General features: G+C 41.3%; 1 protein-coding gene across 3 annotated transcripts in view; it reads right to left on the bottom strand.

Moving 5' to 3' along the window:
* The window catches only part of ssbp4 (single stranded DNA binding protein 4), a 107342-nt gene that overhangs the window by 46820 nt on the left and 42122 nt on the right, over positions 1 to 18400 (bottom strand). The window contains exon 1 of one of the 3 annotated variants that reach the window (XM_008407109.2): positions 5357 to 5449. The exons of the other annotated variants lie outside the window; for them this stretch is intronic. Within the exon in view, the coding sequence (XP_008405331.1) occupies positions 5357 to 5431 (75 nt within the window). The 5' untranslated portion in view covers positions 5432 to 5449. Of the gene's footprint in view, positions 1 to 5356; positions 5450 to 18400 lie in introns of those variants that run through there. 3 annotated transcript variants of the gene reach the window in all.

Here is an 18400-nt window from a genome sequence, read left to right on the forward strand (position 1 = left end):
ATATTTGTTTTATCTGGAGATTTTTTTTTCTTTTTTACATTTTGAGAGGTGCAGCTTTTCCAGGTTTAACGACAACGCCGTTGTGGCTTGACTGCAGAGGACAAGCAGCTAGCAGAAAAACACAGAACAACTGAGAATATAAAACTAGAAGTAAAAGCATAGATGAGCTCCAATGTCTAAACGGGGAGAGCATATAAATTTCTATTTAGATTGACACGAGTTTAGCTGTTAAAACAGGGTTGTTGTGTATTTCTTTTAGACTTACTAAGATTTACTAAAAAACTATTTAGATTCCAGTTTCCTGCTGAAGTAAAGCATCGTCCACAGCATGACGATGCCACCACCGTGTTTCAATATCGGAATGGTGTGTTCAGAAATGTAAGCTGAAATTATCAGTCTTAGTCCCATTTTAGCCAGAGCGTCATCTTGGATGTGTGGCAAACCGCAAATGAGATTTCTTAATGTTTTTTTTGTTGTTGTTGTTGTTGTTGTTTAGAAGTGGGACTTAATTCTAGTCACTCTTCTTTCAATGTCAGATTTGTGGAGAAGACAAAAAAAAAGTTCAGAAATCAACAGACTGCTTACTCTGAATGAGGATTAAATGGATTTAGGTAAAGACTGAAGGGGTTTGAAGTGGCAGAGCAAAGGAGCGAGGTAACCCTGAGCCTGCAGAGAACAACCAGATGTTTGGAAACATGCAATAAGGAGTCAAAAGCTCATGCATAAGAGGTAAGAAAAAAACTAAAAAAAAAGTAATGATTCGACAAAGCATCACAGCAGCAACTGATAGGTGAGCTTTCAATAGCAGAATATCCAAGCGGTTTATGGAAATTACTCACATTGTTTGGCCAAGGATATTGTAGCTATTCAGTCGTGTTTGTTTTTCGGAGAACGTTTGTTTTGTATTGTTGCTCTTTGTTTATTCAATGTGTAAAAAAAATTTAGTTCAGCTTTATTAGCTGGCAGGATTTTGCCGTCTGCTCAACTGGAAGGTTAAATTCTGTATTTCCAAAGATCACCAAGGATATCAGTGTTTACCTTGCACCCAGCAGCGATTTATTTTATTTTATTTCATTTCATTTCATTTTTTTTTTTGCAAAACACCATATAGCAAAAAAAATAAATAAAAAATTATAATCGCAGCATGAATAGAAGCACGTAGAAAAAAAAACAGTTATTCATATTCGATAACAGTGAGATGCTCCATGTAATCGCTGTATTCCTGTAGGTGTCATTATTATTACGGCTTTCCATCAGATAGCACAATATCATTTTGGGGTCTCACCCATTCCTAATCTTGACCTCTGCAATATAAACTCAGGAAACGCCTACGTCAACATTCAAGGTGCTGACCAGCTCTCTGAGCCGTCGCCCACATCTAATAAATCCCACAAATTCCTGATCTTCATCAGCGGTGGCAAAGCATCCACACACTTGACTTTCTCTTCTCTTTCACAGGACAATCCAGCACATTAATTGCAAGGTAAACAACTGAAGAGGAGCGTCACCCCATTTCCCACCACGCCCTCCGACCCAGAAGCCCCTTTCTTCCCCTCCCTCCGTTCCCCCCTGCTCTTCCCTCTCTCTTTTTTTTTTCTGAGGCAGGCTCGGTTTAAGCCCCTTTAGAATCAGAATCTGGACAAGCACCAGTCGGAAGCTAATCCGGCTCGCTGACCGGACCCCTCCTCTGAAACAGCCCAGCGGGGGGCGGACTGATGAAAGGCAGGCTGATATGAGGGACATGAAAGGCATTGTCGAGGCGCACAGAGCCGCAGACGCAGCTTGCCTCAGACCCCCGTGCTGCGTGCAGCACTGTACAAGAAGCCATTTAAGACATTAAAACGGCACTGAGTCGTCAGAGCCGCTTCCATATGCCACGGCTGGCGCGTTTTGTCTGCTGCCACTTGACGCGCAGGTTAAGACACTTAATGTCTGAACTGTGAACACTTTGTGTTCCAACAACTGCTTAACTAGCATCCTGCTTGATCAAAGCGGATACCCTTGACTGGGAACATTACATCGCTCTCTGCGTCTCTGTGTCTCTCGGTCGGTGAGGTGTGGCAACAAAATTAGCTCCAGTTGGAGTAAAGAGTAAACTTTTTGTCTCAAGCTGTCCAAACATCATAAATTAATTGAAAATAGCTGCCTGGAGTGCATTAGTGGAGCTGTTAGGAAACATATGGCTTGTTGCAGTGGACGCATTGACTGGATCGGTGAGTGTTTTAAGGCCCGTTCACATTTAGAAGACAAAACAAACCTCTGCAGCAGGAGACTCAAACTCCAGGCCTTGAGGGCCGGTGACCTGAGACTGTTTAGACGCGTGCCTGGTCAAACACACCTAAATCAAATGGCTGAATCACACCCCCAGCATGCAGTGACGTTCTACAAGGTTAAACTAATGATTTAAGGAATTGACTCAGGTGAGATGAAGCCCACTGTGCTGAAATATTCAAATTAAAATGTTGTCATTTTATTGGAAAAGATACTGAAACCTGATTCTTGCAAAAAAAAAAAAAAAAGACTTCTGTATGTATATGTAGATTTTAGCACAGTAAATATGACATCAGTTTTCTTTAATGACCTGAAGTTTTGAAGACACAATGGAGACGTTAGATTTAGACACACTCTCAAGCTGTTGTGTTACAGGATCCCAGGAGATAACGCAGGATCATTATAGAATGATATAGATATCATTCTATAATGAATGATATCATTCATTATAGAGCTTTAATCGAAACATGAGACAAAAGTATTCACTCACTCATCCAGATCATTGAGTTCAGACCATGGGTGTACAAAATGCAGCTTCTCTGCATGCAGACTGTTTCTACAAACATTTATGATCTCAGCGATTTCCAGCATGATACTGAAACTGGATATCATAGAAGCAAGGATGTGATATTTCTTTGCTACTATATTCCAAAGTTTGCTGTGAGGGGTCTTGTAACAAAGTGGACCCGATTGGGAACAACAGCCACATAAAGTTCCAGACCGGGGTCAGATGATGCTGAGGGGCAAAGTGTGGATAGGTCACCAACTTAATGCTGCTTTGTGCAAGCTTCATATTTAAGCTAAAGAGGGGGTATTATGTATTTTTCAGGCATGTAGTGCTATTTTTTAGCACAATTAAGTAACTATGTTACCTTCAGTTATTATGAAAATGCTGTATATAACCATAACTTAAAAGAAATTACTTTGCATCATAGCCGTACCTGGGGTCTTAGAAAATACAAATAAAAATCTGAACTGGTTTAACTCTGTCTTGGCAGATCAAAGTTTTAAAAGCCAAAGATTGGAAATCAGACAAAATTCTGAATGGTGATTTTTTTTTTTACATGCAAAAACACATTGTGGTCAACTGCTCTAATCTTTCAGTTTTTCTAAGACTCCAAGACACGGACATGACAACAACTTATACCCAAAGACTGCTTGTCAGCTGCATGATATTTCTAAAGTGTTAAAAAAAAAAAAGAAAATAAAGGTGAACCAAAAACTGTGGCTCTAAAATCATATTCTAAATTCAACAAACAGCAGATTTTGCAAACATTTCTTTTAATACTTTTACTTCAAAGTTGAGAGAAATGTAGTTATTTTATAAACATGGATTAAAATGCTACACTCACCACTTGGCTAAGGAACACTTCTCTGACACTTGTTGAAGAACATTTAAAACTGATATTTAGGCTGCCGAACAGATTTAAGATAAACAGGAAAATAAGTTCAGCATCTAAAGTCACTAAAATGAGGGGATTAATTTTATATATTCTTTAGACAAACTAACTTGCGCTAACTAAACGTAACCCGATCTATCAAATTAACGGGGCCAGATGCCTCTAAAAAAATATCGTTGTGCTATCAGATTAATATACTTTAAAGAACTTGTTTGTTTTACTTCTTAAGGCGAAGATTTCCCGACTACTGATGACCCTACACACCCGTACCCAGAAGAACAAAACACACGAGCCAAAACCTAAACCACAACCAGATGCCTAATGTGCACCCATATTGTGTATCCCAGTGTTTCATGTTCAAGTTTAAAGAGATTAAAAATAGCTTCTAAAACACACACGCACCTCCTCCCCCCTCACACACACACACACGCACACACAAGAAAATGACCCACAGCTAATAATGACAGAATCCAGTAAACTGATAAAGACCTCCAAACACAAATCAAAGCTTTGTGAGTCTGAACGACATTGACACGATGGAGTAAAATAAGATTTTGATGCTTTTAGAAGAAGAAAAAAAAGAGAAACACCAAGGACGTTTTTGTATTTTGTCTTTGAAACACAGAACAGACTAATTGTCTGCTAATATCTGAAGAGCATCTTTTAGCTGGCACACACACTCACACACACACACGCAAGCATGCAGAGGACAACTTGACGACAGATGGAAAGAAATTAGAGGCAAAGTAGCATTAATATTCTATCTCTTAATAACAACCAGGGCCCTTCCCCCCACCTCTGCAGCATCACACATACACACACATACACATGCACACGCACATGCATTCGTGTGCATGTGTGCATGCAAACAGTGCTGTCCTGGAAAGCATTTCAGTACAGCAGCAGACAAATGAGTCAAATTTTTCACATTCAGTCCTCCTTTTCCCCTCTGCTCCACCTTTCCTCTTTTTCTACCACTCTCTCACCCACCCAACACCGTTCTGTTCCCCCGCCTGTGCCCTCCCGCCCCCCTCCCCTCGGTGCACCCACAAACCCAGCCCAGTTGCCCTCCAGCCCTGCAACCTCCCTGCAAAGTAGAGAGCAATCCCTTGGTGGGTCAGCCAGATTAAACTGCCACTGTAATCCGCTTGGCTTTCACCTCCTTGTCCTGAGCTGAAGAGCGCGAGGGATGGAGGGATGCAGAGATGCAGAGGAGGAGGGCTGGGTGGAGGAATAAAAAGGGCAGAAAGATGGAGACAAAGAAAAGTAAGAGGAAAAAAGGGGAGAGAAACAAGGAGGGCTGCGAGAATGAATGGGGGGGGGGAAGCAGGACTGGGAGAAGTAGCTAAATGACAACAAGGGCATGGAGAGAGGAAAACAAGAAGGAGGAAAAGGAGGGAAACAGGAAAATGTGGAGAGAGGAATCTGCATTGAAGGAGCATGAAAAGAGGCGACGGGAATAATGAATCGCATAAAGGAACAGATAATAAGGACGAATGAGAGTCAAATAAACTGCGTTGCAAGAGGGAGCTATGAAGGACAGCGGGGCGACGTTCGCGGCGAATAAACAGGAAGCAACGCCAAAGCACGCCCTCGTACTGTTGCAGTGATGAAATTCGGTCTGCGTGAATTTCCAAGCTAAAGTCTTAACTTCCCTCGTGGCTCATCAGCTTTGAATCATTTACCTTGTTTTGCTTTGACCTGAATCTGCTGCTCCCTGACTTCCACTGCTGTCGACCATTTAGAGGGGAGAACGTCATGTTTGGACCTCATCAGTGGAGTTGGACCGACGGAGGGCGATGATGGGATAGATTAAACTGTCACAGCTCAAACGTCAGCGGGCGCTATTATCACAAAGTTAGAATAACATTAAACATCCTCCTGCCAACTGGTTTCATGGAAAGGCTTTGCAATTTGATGGATAATCAATCATGACTTCAGCTAAATTCAGCATCGACTGCTGGTTTATACAGTTTGGGAGTTTAAGTTCTCCATCTACGAAGGTGCCGGTGTTTCTTCCCGCTACTGGTTAACTTTGTCTCCCCTCTGTTTTCATTTCCATAGAAGGTACACCTCACCTAAACCAGAGCTGCTGCTGGAAATGAACTGGGTTAAATACTAACGGCTCAGTGTTTCTGTGTAAGTTGTAGCTTTTTCTTGGATTGAATCATTAATTCTTAATATTAATTCACACAGAAATTTTTTTAATGTTTTTCTCGCACTTAGAACAAGAAACATTTCATAGTGGAAACTTTAACGTACGTCCCAGTGTTTAGGTATTGAACTGGGAGCATGAAGAAATCAAGTTTTAGTCTTGATAAGGATGAACTATAACACAAACCTGATCATATATTTAAGAGAAATACACTGACATAAAGTTATCATGGGTAATAACACAACTTAAGCTTTAATTTTAAGCATTAATAAAGTTGTTGAGATGTGTTTCTATCTTCCATCCATAAACATACTGAATCTGCTTTTATTTCTCCTTTTGGTTTAGGAAAAATAAACAATGTTTAAATCTTTGAAGCGATAATTGCCTTTTAATATAAGCAAGGATGCTTTAAAAAAAAAGTATATTTAAATAAAACCTAAATTGCTCGTAAAAAAAACAGTAAGAAATTGTATACAGATTAGTTATTAAAGGTAATGTGTCCCTGTCACACATCTTGCATGAAAAGAAAAACCTGCGCAATGAAATACCTCCAACAAAGAAACTTTTCACAAAAGTAAACTTAAAAAGGATGACTGCTCTCACATGAAAGCAATAATAATCTTTTGCCATCAGCTCTGGCTACAGGGGGCCAAGTGCAAAATTAAAGCAATGACAGAAAGAGTTATTCGCCTCACTGATGAGCATCTCATCCTTTTAATCGAGTTTAGCTACAATTACGACCTTTATGCAAATAAGATAATCAAGTCAATTTGTGCATATGACAGTTTCAATAATCAGAGAGTTGCCTGCTGCCAGTTAAAACTTAATTTCATGTAAATTTGCTGGATTTCAGGACAAAAGTGTAAAGTGGAGCAACCGTTGGATCACTTTAGCCAGCCGGAATTAAAATAATCAGCACAAACACACCGAGCTGCGATTCTTATTTCTCGCAACGGCCTCAACATGCTTTTAACCAGTTTCATTATGTCTGGCTTTTTCATTCAAAATTTAATCAGCAAAACCAACTGAGTTTAAAAAGAAAAACAAAAAAACAAAAAAAAAAACGAGGAATACCACAAGTGAGGTTTAATTTTATTGCTGGAAAACTCAAGGCCTGCAGACTGTGTGTGTGTGTGTGCGTGTGTGTGTGAGGGAGAGACGGTCCACTGGGTGTTAAAGTGTAGAAACGAAATAGAGTTAACAGGTTCCCCCACCCCCAAACTGACCCCCCGGTTAATCACTCTAGAGATGGGGGGGAGAAAAAGAGGGGACAGGCAGGAAGAGGGAGGATATCCTGCAAGAAAAAAAAAAGGCTGTGATATATGAGCAGGGTACTTCAAACAAGTAGAGGGGGTTTGGGGGGGACACCACTACCCCTAATAAAGCCAAGGGAGGTAGAGGAGAGAGAAGAAAGGAGAAAGACTCTAGGAAAGAGTTACAGTAGCAAAGGTGGAGGGAAGTGGTGCCAGATGAGCCACAGTGGATGGATGTGAACGAGAGTGGGATTCCTCCTCTGAAGGAGCATCATAAAACCCCCCAAAGTAGAAAGCAGACGGAAATCAGCAGGGGGGCTTCTTTAATGTTCAAATAAAACCTCAACTCAAAGAGTAAGAGTGTGGGGGGGGGAAGCATCTGCAAGTTGTTAAAACAGCAGATAATTTGATAATTAATTATGTTTATTTCTTTATTTATGCAATTTATCATTCATTTATTTATGTAGGAGTTTAACGAGATCTGTCTCTCTCTCTCTGGAGGTCTGGTAACATGCAATGATTCTCTGATTTGCAATGTGCTCAACGTACTTACTGCTATCATTTAAATTCTTCCAAGAAATCTTTGTTTACATCCTAACCACCAATCTGGTGCACACACATAACAAACACAGAAAACGATACGTCTTATAATGCATGCTAAATAGGATCCTCTGACTGAAATTATTTAAGGAAAAAGCTGATGGACAATATTAAAACACCAAAAGCAGTTTTGGGATGAATATTTTGCTAAACAGTTGTTCCTCCGGTTAACGCAAATCAGTCTGATGGGAAGCTGTCCAATTATGATACACAGACATCGGCATGAAACATCAGTTTATCCCACACAGGAGATGTGAAATCAGATCTCCAACACTGCAGCGCTTCACTCCTCCCACTGAGCCACAGCAGCCAGCTGTCGGTGAGCGTCCAGCAGTGAATCCGCCGGCCGATGTCTGATCTGATCGCATGCAGGGAAACAGCTCAGATTGGTTTGAGCAACGCCTTTACCAATCTTTTTCAGGGTTCTCACTCTAAATTTCTCCTTTAATTTAAGGATACTTTATGGGGTACTAACATTTACTGTAGATTTGGGCAAATGAAAAAAATTGCTAATTTTTTCTGATAAAACCTGCATTGTAGATCTTTTGTGGAAAGTCAATTTGAAAAGCTTATAATTTGAAAAATTACTTGAACAATTTCTTTAGAAAAATCCACTTTTTTTTTCATCTGTCACAGTATGGTGGCGCAAACATTTTGGGCACTTTTTTCTATCACATCCAAAGTAATGAAATTATTGAATAGATTTTGTTTTTAATTTTCCTAAAAATAAATATCTGAAAAGCGAATTCAAAATAGGTTGAGGTCGTCATTGTCTTTTATTATTGTTGTGCAAAAAAGAACACACTACTCCGAAATGCTGAATTTGTGGTTTCTCCTGCTCAAGTACTCAACTCCACTTGTTACTAGAGTAAAATTGAAAGTCGTTGTTTCAGTAAACAAGGACTTTTGACACTGTCCTATAGCTAGTTGATAATATTTGAAAACCTGCAACAAAACAGGAGGGAACATTTGCTCTCACTACAGCCACCCAACGTAAATCAATTTATAAGGCGAGCTACTAAAGGATTTATTTGGAAAAAAAAAATTTTCTCACAGCAATTTTTTTTTTTCGTATTTAAACCTATAAGATGCTTCATAAAACTTACAAAGAGTGGGAACTTGTAAGGCAAGCAACTTAAGTTTTTATTTGGAAAACTGTGTTGTTTTTTTATTTTTTACTTTGTATTTAAATCTATAAGATGCTTGATAAAACTTATAAAAAGTGGAAAAGACACCCCCCCACCTGGCTTCAGTACACACACACCACATGCATAGGGCACACACTGCTGCGTCCTACAAGAGGTGATTGATGAATTCAGGAAGGGGCTCTGGGGAAGAGGAAATCCAGTCTGGGTCAGACTTCATATACACATCCATCCATGGGCACCATCTGTATGCACTCATAGGTCACACTCTATGAGGTCAGTGTGTGTGCTCTCTCCTCTAACACACACACACGCCGCACGCACGCGCACGCACCCACACACACACACACACACACGCACACACACACACACACACGCACACACACACACACACACACACATGCACACAGGAACCTGATGCGATGCTTCTGACATGCGATATGGCTCCACCTCATGCTGTTTATTATATAATGTCTTTTCCGCCCTGTCTCTCCAGCGTGGGTGAGACAAAAGGAGGAAGGTGAGCGTGGCACGCTGGCACTCTCAGACTTGGCGTGCCATTGCAAGACCAGCATGCGGCCGTTTTTTTGACAGCAGCCATTACCACAAATAATTGAACAGCAAATGAAGACAAATGATATGATTGCAGAGCGCGTCGCAGCAGTCAATCGTCTATCTTGGTGGTTCCCATTCAGAGCCATTGATCAGCTTTACAACCTAAGTAGCCGGCCAGGAAACTAAATGGTGGAGATCAATGCTATTTAACAGATTATTGACTGCTGACTGGTTGCCTAGGATCAGAACAGAAAGAGGGCGACAAAAAAATGACCAAGTAAAGGAAAGGGAACATAAAAAAAGAAAACATAGGAACTGTTTTTTTTTTTTTTTAAGCTTGTCTGATGATAAATGGGGAAGAAAGTCACCGAGATAGCAGCGAGCGAAGAGAGGAACAGTTGCTCGTGCAGAGTTCTGAGATGAATGTGTATGATCATGTGCATTTAATGAAGAAGAAAAGCAAAAAAAAAAAAAAAATGTGGAAAAAGAACCATTACCGGAAGAAAAACACCCCAGCATACAGTCGGATTTTATGTTTATGTGTCTGTGGCACACCTGAAGACTCCACAATAAAGCAAAGATCAGCTCAAAGCGAAGGAATCTGACCAAAAATCTCCCGGCGCTTTCTACTCGTCTTTGTTCAGATGATTCTTGACGGAGCCTCGGAGAAGCGCGCAGGCTGGCGAATAACAACAGCTGCACGCACCGCAATTACATGCCTTTGACTGCATCCTTCTTCATGTGCCTATTGCAACTGTCTGTGTTCATAATGAACAAGGCCGACTCGAGCCGGCCGTCGTCGGTTTTCAGGCGCCGAGCGTTTGTTGGGCTCTTTACACAGAGCTTTTCAGTCAATGAAAATGAGGATCACCTAGTGGAGGTTGATTCACGAGAGGGAGACACCCAACCTCTGAATGGGGTTCTGTGTATTCAAGAGCATAAAGTGGAGAACATCAACAATCCCAAAGTGCTGTAATGTTTAATACACACATTGGAGTGTTTCCATGGCGGCTGGGGCCAGCCCTGGTGACTGATTTATGTCAGTGAGTATGCCTTTATGGTTGTGCAACTCTGAAAAGCCACATGTGGATTTATTTGAGCTTCAGAAGGGACTTTTCCACCAAACAGGTTCCAGTTTGCCCAATTACTTGCTTAGCACCGGTTCTATACACTTGTGCTGAAGCTATAAACACTGTTTGGAGCTCCATTTATCAATACAGGTGAGAGATTGGAAGCATAAAGACCATTCGCAAACCCTGACTTTAGCTTAAAACATGCTGCATAATCAAGATGGGTGTTACTAGGACAACTATTTGCGGGGAATAACATTACAAATCAAATAATTTGTCTGAAAAAACTCCCTTCACTCTACATGTGTCCTGGAAATACAGAATAAAACAAACAAAGGATCAAACATTCAGTAAAAGAAAAAAAATGGTGCAGATTTAGCTCAACTCTAGGCCTTTTCTCACCTAAATACTTTAGAACTGGTTAGTGTATCACTGGATATTATAAATAAACACCTAAACCTTTTGTCAGGCAGTTTTCTTTATTACATTATTTCAAAATATGCTGGGGTCGAACAGGTTTAACTGAGTACATTTGCATGTCTGTCCACGCATTTTCTATAGAACATAGATCTACACTTCACAATGCAGATCTACATTGTGTCTTTAGCTATTTTCTAACTAATCTGGTGGTATGTTCAAGTTGATGTCCGTTTGGTCGACTCATTTAAGATCAAGCTTAAACTTCCTGGTTGATGTCTTAAGTTGTTCCTTCAATATTTTCCATTTAATGTTTTTCCTCAAGACTTTCTGAAGTGAAAATAGTCCTTCCTACCACAAAACACCCAAACCATGATGCTGCCGACCCCTGATTTGGTATTCTGAGCAAAAATATATTAAAACTATACTTTAAAGTGTAAAAACATTAGTAGAGCTTAACTTCACTGCCATTAATATCAACTTAAATATTTTTGTCTTTACTGAAATGCTGCCAGAAAAGTTTTAACAACACTTCAAATAGTCGATCCATTAAGGTTGAGTCAACTCAGAGTTTAGTTGGAGCCGTAGTTTATGAAAGGAAGCTCACTCCCTGATATTGATGACATTAGATTAAGTCGATAGAAAATCGGATATCATAATATCTAGAAATAATAATGTAAAGCAAAACAACAAAAAAAACTATAAAAAGATATCAAATCAATGAATTGTCTGGGGCTGACATTGAGGTTGCATCAATGAGTCCATTAGTGCCCCGAGTGATTGATTCGATCAGGAAATCGGAAAACGACCGACCCAACCGGCTGAACCACTCCAAGCATTCGGCATGCCGCAGTGAGTGAGTCTTTATCATGGCACACAGAGTGTCTGCATATAGCATGAGATAAAATACCGTTACCAGGTAAATGCTGCCACATTTGGGTCAAACCAGGGTAAATTCAGTAGCCGTGGTGCTTTGTTTTGAATCTCTGTAGATTTTTTTCCAACATGTCGCAAAATAATCTCTTGCAGCCTGCCACAGATCACATTACATACCCACATTATCAAACGTGTACAAAGGAAATGCTGCAGCGTTAAGTACTTATAGCTGTGCATCCCTACAAGTCATACATAATGCAGACATGCAGCGGTGTGACGATGTGATAGATTCAGCTCAGATTCTGGTCCAGCTCCTTCCAATCCTCATTACTAGAAAGTTACATTAAAACAAAACAACACAGTGTTCGTGCTTTGAAACAGAGAAAAAGTGGCCAAGCTTCAGTGAGTGTGAATGCAGACTGAAACAAGGCTGTGGACATGCAGCCTGTGTGTGTGTGTGTGTGTGCGTGTGAGAGACAGAGAGAGAGAGAGAGAGAGAGAGAGTTTCCATCTTTACATGCCTTTGCTTGCGTGTGTGTGCGTGTGCGAGAGAGAGAGAGAGTTTCCCTCTTTATGTGCCTTTGCTTGCGTGTGTGTGCATGTGCGAGAGAGAGAGAAAGAGAGAGAGAGAGAGAGAGAGAGAGAGAGAGGGAGAGAGAGAGAGAGTTTCCCTCTTTATGTGCCTTTGCTTGCGTGTGTGTGTGTGTGTGTACACATTTCCCTTGCCTTTTTTCAGTTCAGCAGAACCTCATTAATTCAGCAGGAATGGAAATCATTTCTGCATGGAGAGCACAGGAGACAGAAGGAGACGGAGAGGAAGACGCACGGAAGGGTGGGTGGGAGTGTGTGTGCGCGTGTGTGGAGGTGTGTGTGGGGGGTGTGGGGGTGTCAGGCCCAATAAATACTGAAATTTCTTTATTGGAAATCATCCCATTCTCAAAAATAACTTCCGACAAAATTACACGACAATTTATTGTGTTAGAGAAATAATTCCACACTAAAACACGAGCATCATCTCAGCAGCCCACTGCGTGACTCTGCCCTCTGATTGACCGCTCTTTGGATATAACACATACGCCTTATCTCAGCTTGGATCTACCCAGAGTTAAATCTTACAAGATTTTTTATAGTTCCTTCTGAAAACGGAGGCAGCAAACAACCAAACACAGCTCATGTCCAGATGGATACATTAATAAAAAGGTAATCTTCCTCATGTAGCAGCAGATCAGAGCGGAGCCTCCCTCCCCCGTCGATCCCGAGGCCTGCCACCAGACAATATGGAGCAGACAGTAATCTGGCCATGCACTGAAGAGATTACAGCATCCAGCAGAACCGTTCGGCAAAAGAGGAGAGCGGCTTGGTTGGGTCCAGCGGCTGCTTTTCTCATGGGGAAACGGACACCCTGGGTGATCGGCCAAAACAACACAAAGCGGCGTAACAAGAAAAACACGAAGCGAACAGCCGAAGCCTCCTGTTTCTCTGTAACTCGCCGAGCGACGGCTGGAAGCACACAATCCTTCAGAGCGAGCTGACCTTTTCAGGAGGCAACAGAGTGCAGAGCAGTCCGCCGTAGTCCATCTCTATTCCAAATGTCAATTTTCACACTGAAGATGTGATCAGGCTCGGTTGGACGGGACACATGAAGGGACCGGCACACGTAGTGCGTTAACAAACCGTCTGGCTTTTTTAAAAATCGGGATTTTGCATACAGACCGTGCAGCCCAGTGGACAGGCAAAACAAAGCTAGAGCAACAACTTCAAACATCCAGTCAACAACGAGGCAGATGTGCTGCCCTATTTATCCACTGAACTTAATCATAACAGATATAAATAACTGATATGAGGGGCTTACATCCAGACAGACGAGTCAAGGTTGGAAGTTCACGCAGTGCAGTTGTTGCTAAGTACACGAGGTGGATTTTTGTGATTTTTCAGTCCTCTCAGAGTTATTAACCCCAAACGGCAGCAGGGCAGCCTGCACGCCCATGCGCTGACCTCCAGGCCGTCCAACTGCGGCTGCACAGCTCATTCGGCGGAACGCATCAAATCCACACAGAGATACACTCATATCAATTTTCTAAGGAGCAAATCATTATCTCCAAACGGTTTTGGCTGTGGGAAATCTGGACCAGAAGTTATTTAGTGCAGTTGTATTCTTTTCCTTTTACTCTAATACCCCTAAATTAAATCCAGTGAGATTGACTGTCTAAGTAAATAGTCTACCTTCCTCCATTCAAAAATTATAAGAATACTCCAAAACTGACAGGCTGTGCAATGAGACAATTAATTATGAGAACCAGCCAGGAGGTCAATGGCAATTCTGGAGGAGCTGCAGAGATCCACAGGTCAGGTTAGAGAATCTGTCAACAACAGGACACTTATTAATGATGCACTGAAAGAAATCTAACCTTTGTGGAAGAGAGGAGAGAGGAAAAACAATCTTGGAAGAAAGGCAGATTACTCTGATCAGATACAAAATTGAACACACAATGTTCGTGCTGGATACTTTTCTCCAACAAAAGACCAAGAAGCCAATCAGAATGGATAAAAATAAAAAAGCATGCGAAAATGAAATATCCTCACAATGGTTGAAAGTAATATAGGAACAAAACCTGTCAGAGGCTTTCAAAGACTTGGGATCGAAACAAAGGTTCACATTCCAGCAGGAAACTCTAAACCTGTGGCCAGTGGTGGTACAGTGGAATAGTTTGGACCATATGTAGGTGTTGGACCGGCCCAGTCAGCATCCAGACTTAAATGTAATTGAAAACAAGAGGTAAAAAAAAAAAAGAATGTTCACAAATTCTCTTCATTCAGTCTGAGTGAGCTTGAGCTTTCTGATTTTGCAAAGCTAATATCCACAAAAGGAAATGCTGATAAGTTTTGCCTACGACGGTCGAGCCTTCACATAAAATCACAATAAAATGCATTTAAGTTTGTCGTTGTAAGGTTGCTACATGAGTTCATCGAGGCGTTTCACCGTCTTTGAGCTGTAAAATGAGCGTGTGCACATCAAACAGGCACAAACAACAACCCATTTCCATTGTTATGTAACTTTTACCATGAAACCCAGCTCATCCACATCTGCCCGCTGTCTGGGCCATCAGCAGCTTTTCACAAACAGCTTTAAAACTGTGGGAACAATCCGAGATGGCCATTTAAGGCTGCATGACTTATGTACTCAGCTTAAAATGTTTTGGCTGGCCATCGGCTTTGTTGCTTTAAAAAATGGACCAGGTTCCAAAACACTAAGAGATCTGCTATTATTATCTTTAAACAGGAATTTATCTCCACAGTGTTGAGCCATAATGAGTTTGACAAGACAAAACCTAAAGGGGGGGCTTTACAAACCATTTATTAAAGTGATGCATCAAGTGTTATGGAAGCTGCCATTGTTATTTCTACAAGTAACTCGCCGATAAAGATGTTGTGTCAAGGCTAAGAAGGAATGCTGAGACATTTAGGTTTCTTGTTTTATGCATTTTCAGTCATGAGTGGAACATAAGCTCATGCACCGCAAGGAGTGACTGAAATGAGCCCTCCAAAATCGGTCCAATAAATATTGAGTAATATGGAAGACTTTAAAATTGAGGAATTATGACAGAGTAGCATTAAATATATATCACAGTAAATCTAAAAGCCCAAATTCAAGTCAAGTACAGAAAGCTCAAAATAGCAGCAGCTCTGTGGTAATAATGTTGTTTAACAGCTCCGGTTCTTCTACATGTGAACCGGAGCAAGAAAGAACAAACTCTTGAAGCTAGAACAAGACAAATGAGGGAGATCAAGAGTCTTAAACAAAGGAGGATGGCTTGATCTTGTAATCATAGACAGGAAAATGGAAAACAAAAAAGGTGTTGACGTGCCATTGTAATCTGAGCACAGAAGAGACAAAAAGTAATTAGAACCTGACCTTTACTGCTTTATTCTGTTGTCTAACTTTCTTTTTTCTGTTCCTTCTCTGCGGCTATGTACAGTATTGTAATATCGTTCCATTCCTACAGGTCAGTGATATACTGATATTTAGGGAAGCCTCATTCATCTCAACCAATATAAACAAAACAGTGCAGTTCCTGCAACGAGGCGGCAGTCTGAGGTTTACCATTTAGGAATGAAAATAAACATTTAGTCTATTTTGAAGTAATTCATGATTTAGTTTGAATAAAGCTAATAAACAAACCCATGTTTCGGACTTTCTAGTATTTGCATCCACCAAGTCTCAACAAATCTTCTCAGAAGTCAGGACCTCATCCCTCCGTGAAAGCCTTTTGAGATCTTAGCTGCAGATCTTAGCTCTGACACTGACTTGTTTGAAGAGAATCGTCCAAGAGAAAACAGTCAGAGAGCAGCAGCTGTGTGAGTGGAAATGCCTCGTCGACGTCAGAGGACGATGGAAAGGCGCCGGAAGCTCAAACAACCCACCCATCACAACCAAGGTAAGCAGAATACCATCAGTGACTGCTGAACACGTCGAACCGTGAGCAGACGGACAACGGCGGCAGAAGGCAGCACCAGGTGTCGCTCCTAGAACAGGAGAGGGAGGCAATCCGCACTGACTCACTGAAGTTGAACAGTAGCAAATTATAAAAACTGCCTGAACCGACGAGTCTCCGTTTTAGCAGCAGCATTGAGATGGTAGGGCCAGAATTTGTTGTAAACAACATGAAGGCATCGATCCATCCTGCCTCGTTTCAGTGGTTCAGACTGGAGGGAAAATCAGATTTAAATTGTAACGTTAAGTGAAGTTGGACAACGTACTGACTGCTTAAACTCTTTTATCATGAGTAACTCTTAATTTTCTTAATACCAACACTTAATATTTTGAATATGTTCAACACTGCTGATCACACCAAGGACTGTTGTTATTCTGAGACGATTGTAAAATCACACTGTAACCCCCATAAATTGATTTTCCTTCCTTCTTTTATTTCTGTCTGACATTGTTCCCTCCTTATTCTTAAATATAATGTAAGGATTTATTTTTAACAGCTACAACCTGATAAACGCGCTTCTTACTTCTATGAGTATATGCGCAATTTGGAGGTGTTGTCCCTTCTACAACACATTCCAGTTGGAAGCCCAGTTTACTCTGGAACTAAGCTGGTTACTTTAACTAAATATTTAGTTAACATAGTAAATATTTAATTTGGAGTTACATATTTAGCTACATATGTATGTGTGCGTATGTACACCAAAAAAAGTGCACTGCTTGAGAGTGTGATGAGTGTTTTGACATTAGGAGGCAAAGACGAAGGCGCAGCCTACAGACGGATGCTAAGTGTACTAAGACTAAGGAACAGGCGTGGTGATGAAAGTGGTGGGGGGGACTGAGGTTATAATCGTAAGTAGTTTGGAGAACTAAAGGAGCCAGGTGTGGCGGCCGTCGCAGAGGTAATCAGTGCACCAATGGGGAGTCATTTCTTTCATAGCGAGCGCGCTGCCAAAGTACCTGGAATAAAAATAATCATTACGCTGCATTAAAGTCGCTGTCTGTAAATATGCCCAGGGCGGCAGTAAAACACGCTCTCGGTGGCCCATGCACCTTAAAGCACACATGTGTGAATATGTAAAAGTGCACATATGGAAATGACATTAATGTAAATGTTTCTAGGGTTGGGATCTTTTTCTGCACAAATGGTGAAAAAAAAAAAATCTAAATCTTCCCTGCTGATTTGCTGCCTTCATGCCGTCATTGCAAAAAAAAAAGAAAAAAAGTCGAGCTTTAAACAGAAACTGTCCTCCAAATATATAATCCAACTTGCTCAAAGCCAAATAATTACCCCCACCCCTCCTCTGAAACTTATAAGTGTTATTTTAGCAACAGAAACCCCAACAGAGGCTTCAAATGGATCTCTTTCACACATTTACTCTGCCTCTCAGCATAGCTGCCTTTAGAAAATCAGAGGATTAAGTCTGCATTTAGCAGAATTTAAATTGCAAATAAGGCTTTGTAATTGTTTTAGTTTAATCCAAGCAGGGAGGACCCCACTGTAATGCAAAGTTTAGGCACAAGAGCATCTCGGTTCATCTGAGGAAAGCCTGTGCTTGTGTCACAGATTGGTCCAATGACACTAAAGGAAAGGGTCCAACTAGCTTTCTGCACACACACGCACACACACACACTGAAACATGTACATGTGCACCGACGCTCGAAGATGCACTCCTACACAGCACTTGAACTGAAAAGCTCGGGGTAGCCAGTTTATTTTGGTCGTGAGTTTGGGTGCCCAGCTGGTACTTGAGACTGGTGGACTGGCAGAGCAGTGGCAGACAGAAGACGCTCTCACACACAGACACATGCTGAGTGCCAGGGACACACAGCGCCAGGCTGCAGCGTCTGCCAACAACAAGCCTGCCCACTGTTACAAAGACAGACCGAGCCTGAGGAGCAAGGCCAAGCAGAGTTTGACAGAGGGGCAGGAGCAAAGTAAAAGTGGACCAAGAAAAGAAAAAAGACGGGCGCCGAAGAGTTATTTAAGTTGCTCCTGTGATTTTCAAGGAATACTTTCATTACTCTGGTTTCTTAATTTGCACAGCTTCAATGAGTTGGAAGAGTCAATTTAGTCAGTAGAGGAACTTGTTTTAGACTAAATTACAGCTGTGGAAACCTCCTACCACGCTCAATGTTCTTATGGTAGCACGAGATGAATAGAACTTC

Source organism: Poecilia reticulata, linkage group LG4 (assembly GCF_000633615.1).
Source record: "Poecilia reticulata strain Guanapo linkage group LG4, Guppy_female_1.0+MT, whole genome shotgun sequence".
Taxonomy (NCBI): domain Eukaryota; kingdom Metazoa; phylum Chordata; class Actinopteri; order Cyprinodontiformes; family Poeciliidae; genus Poecilia; species Poecilia reticulata.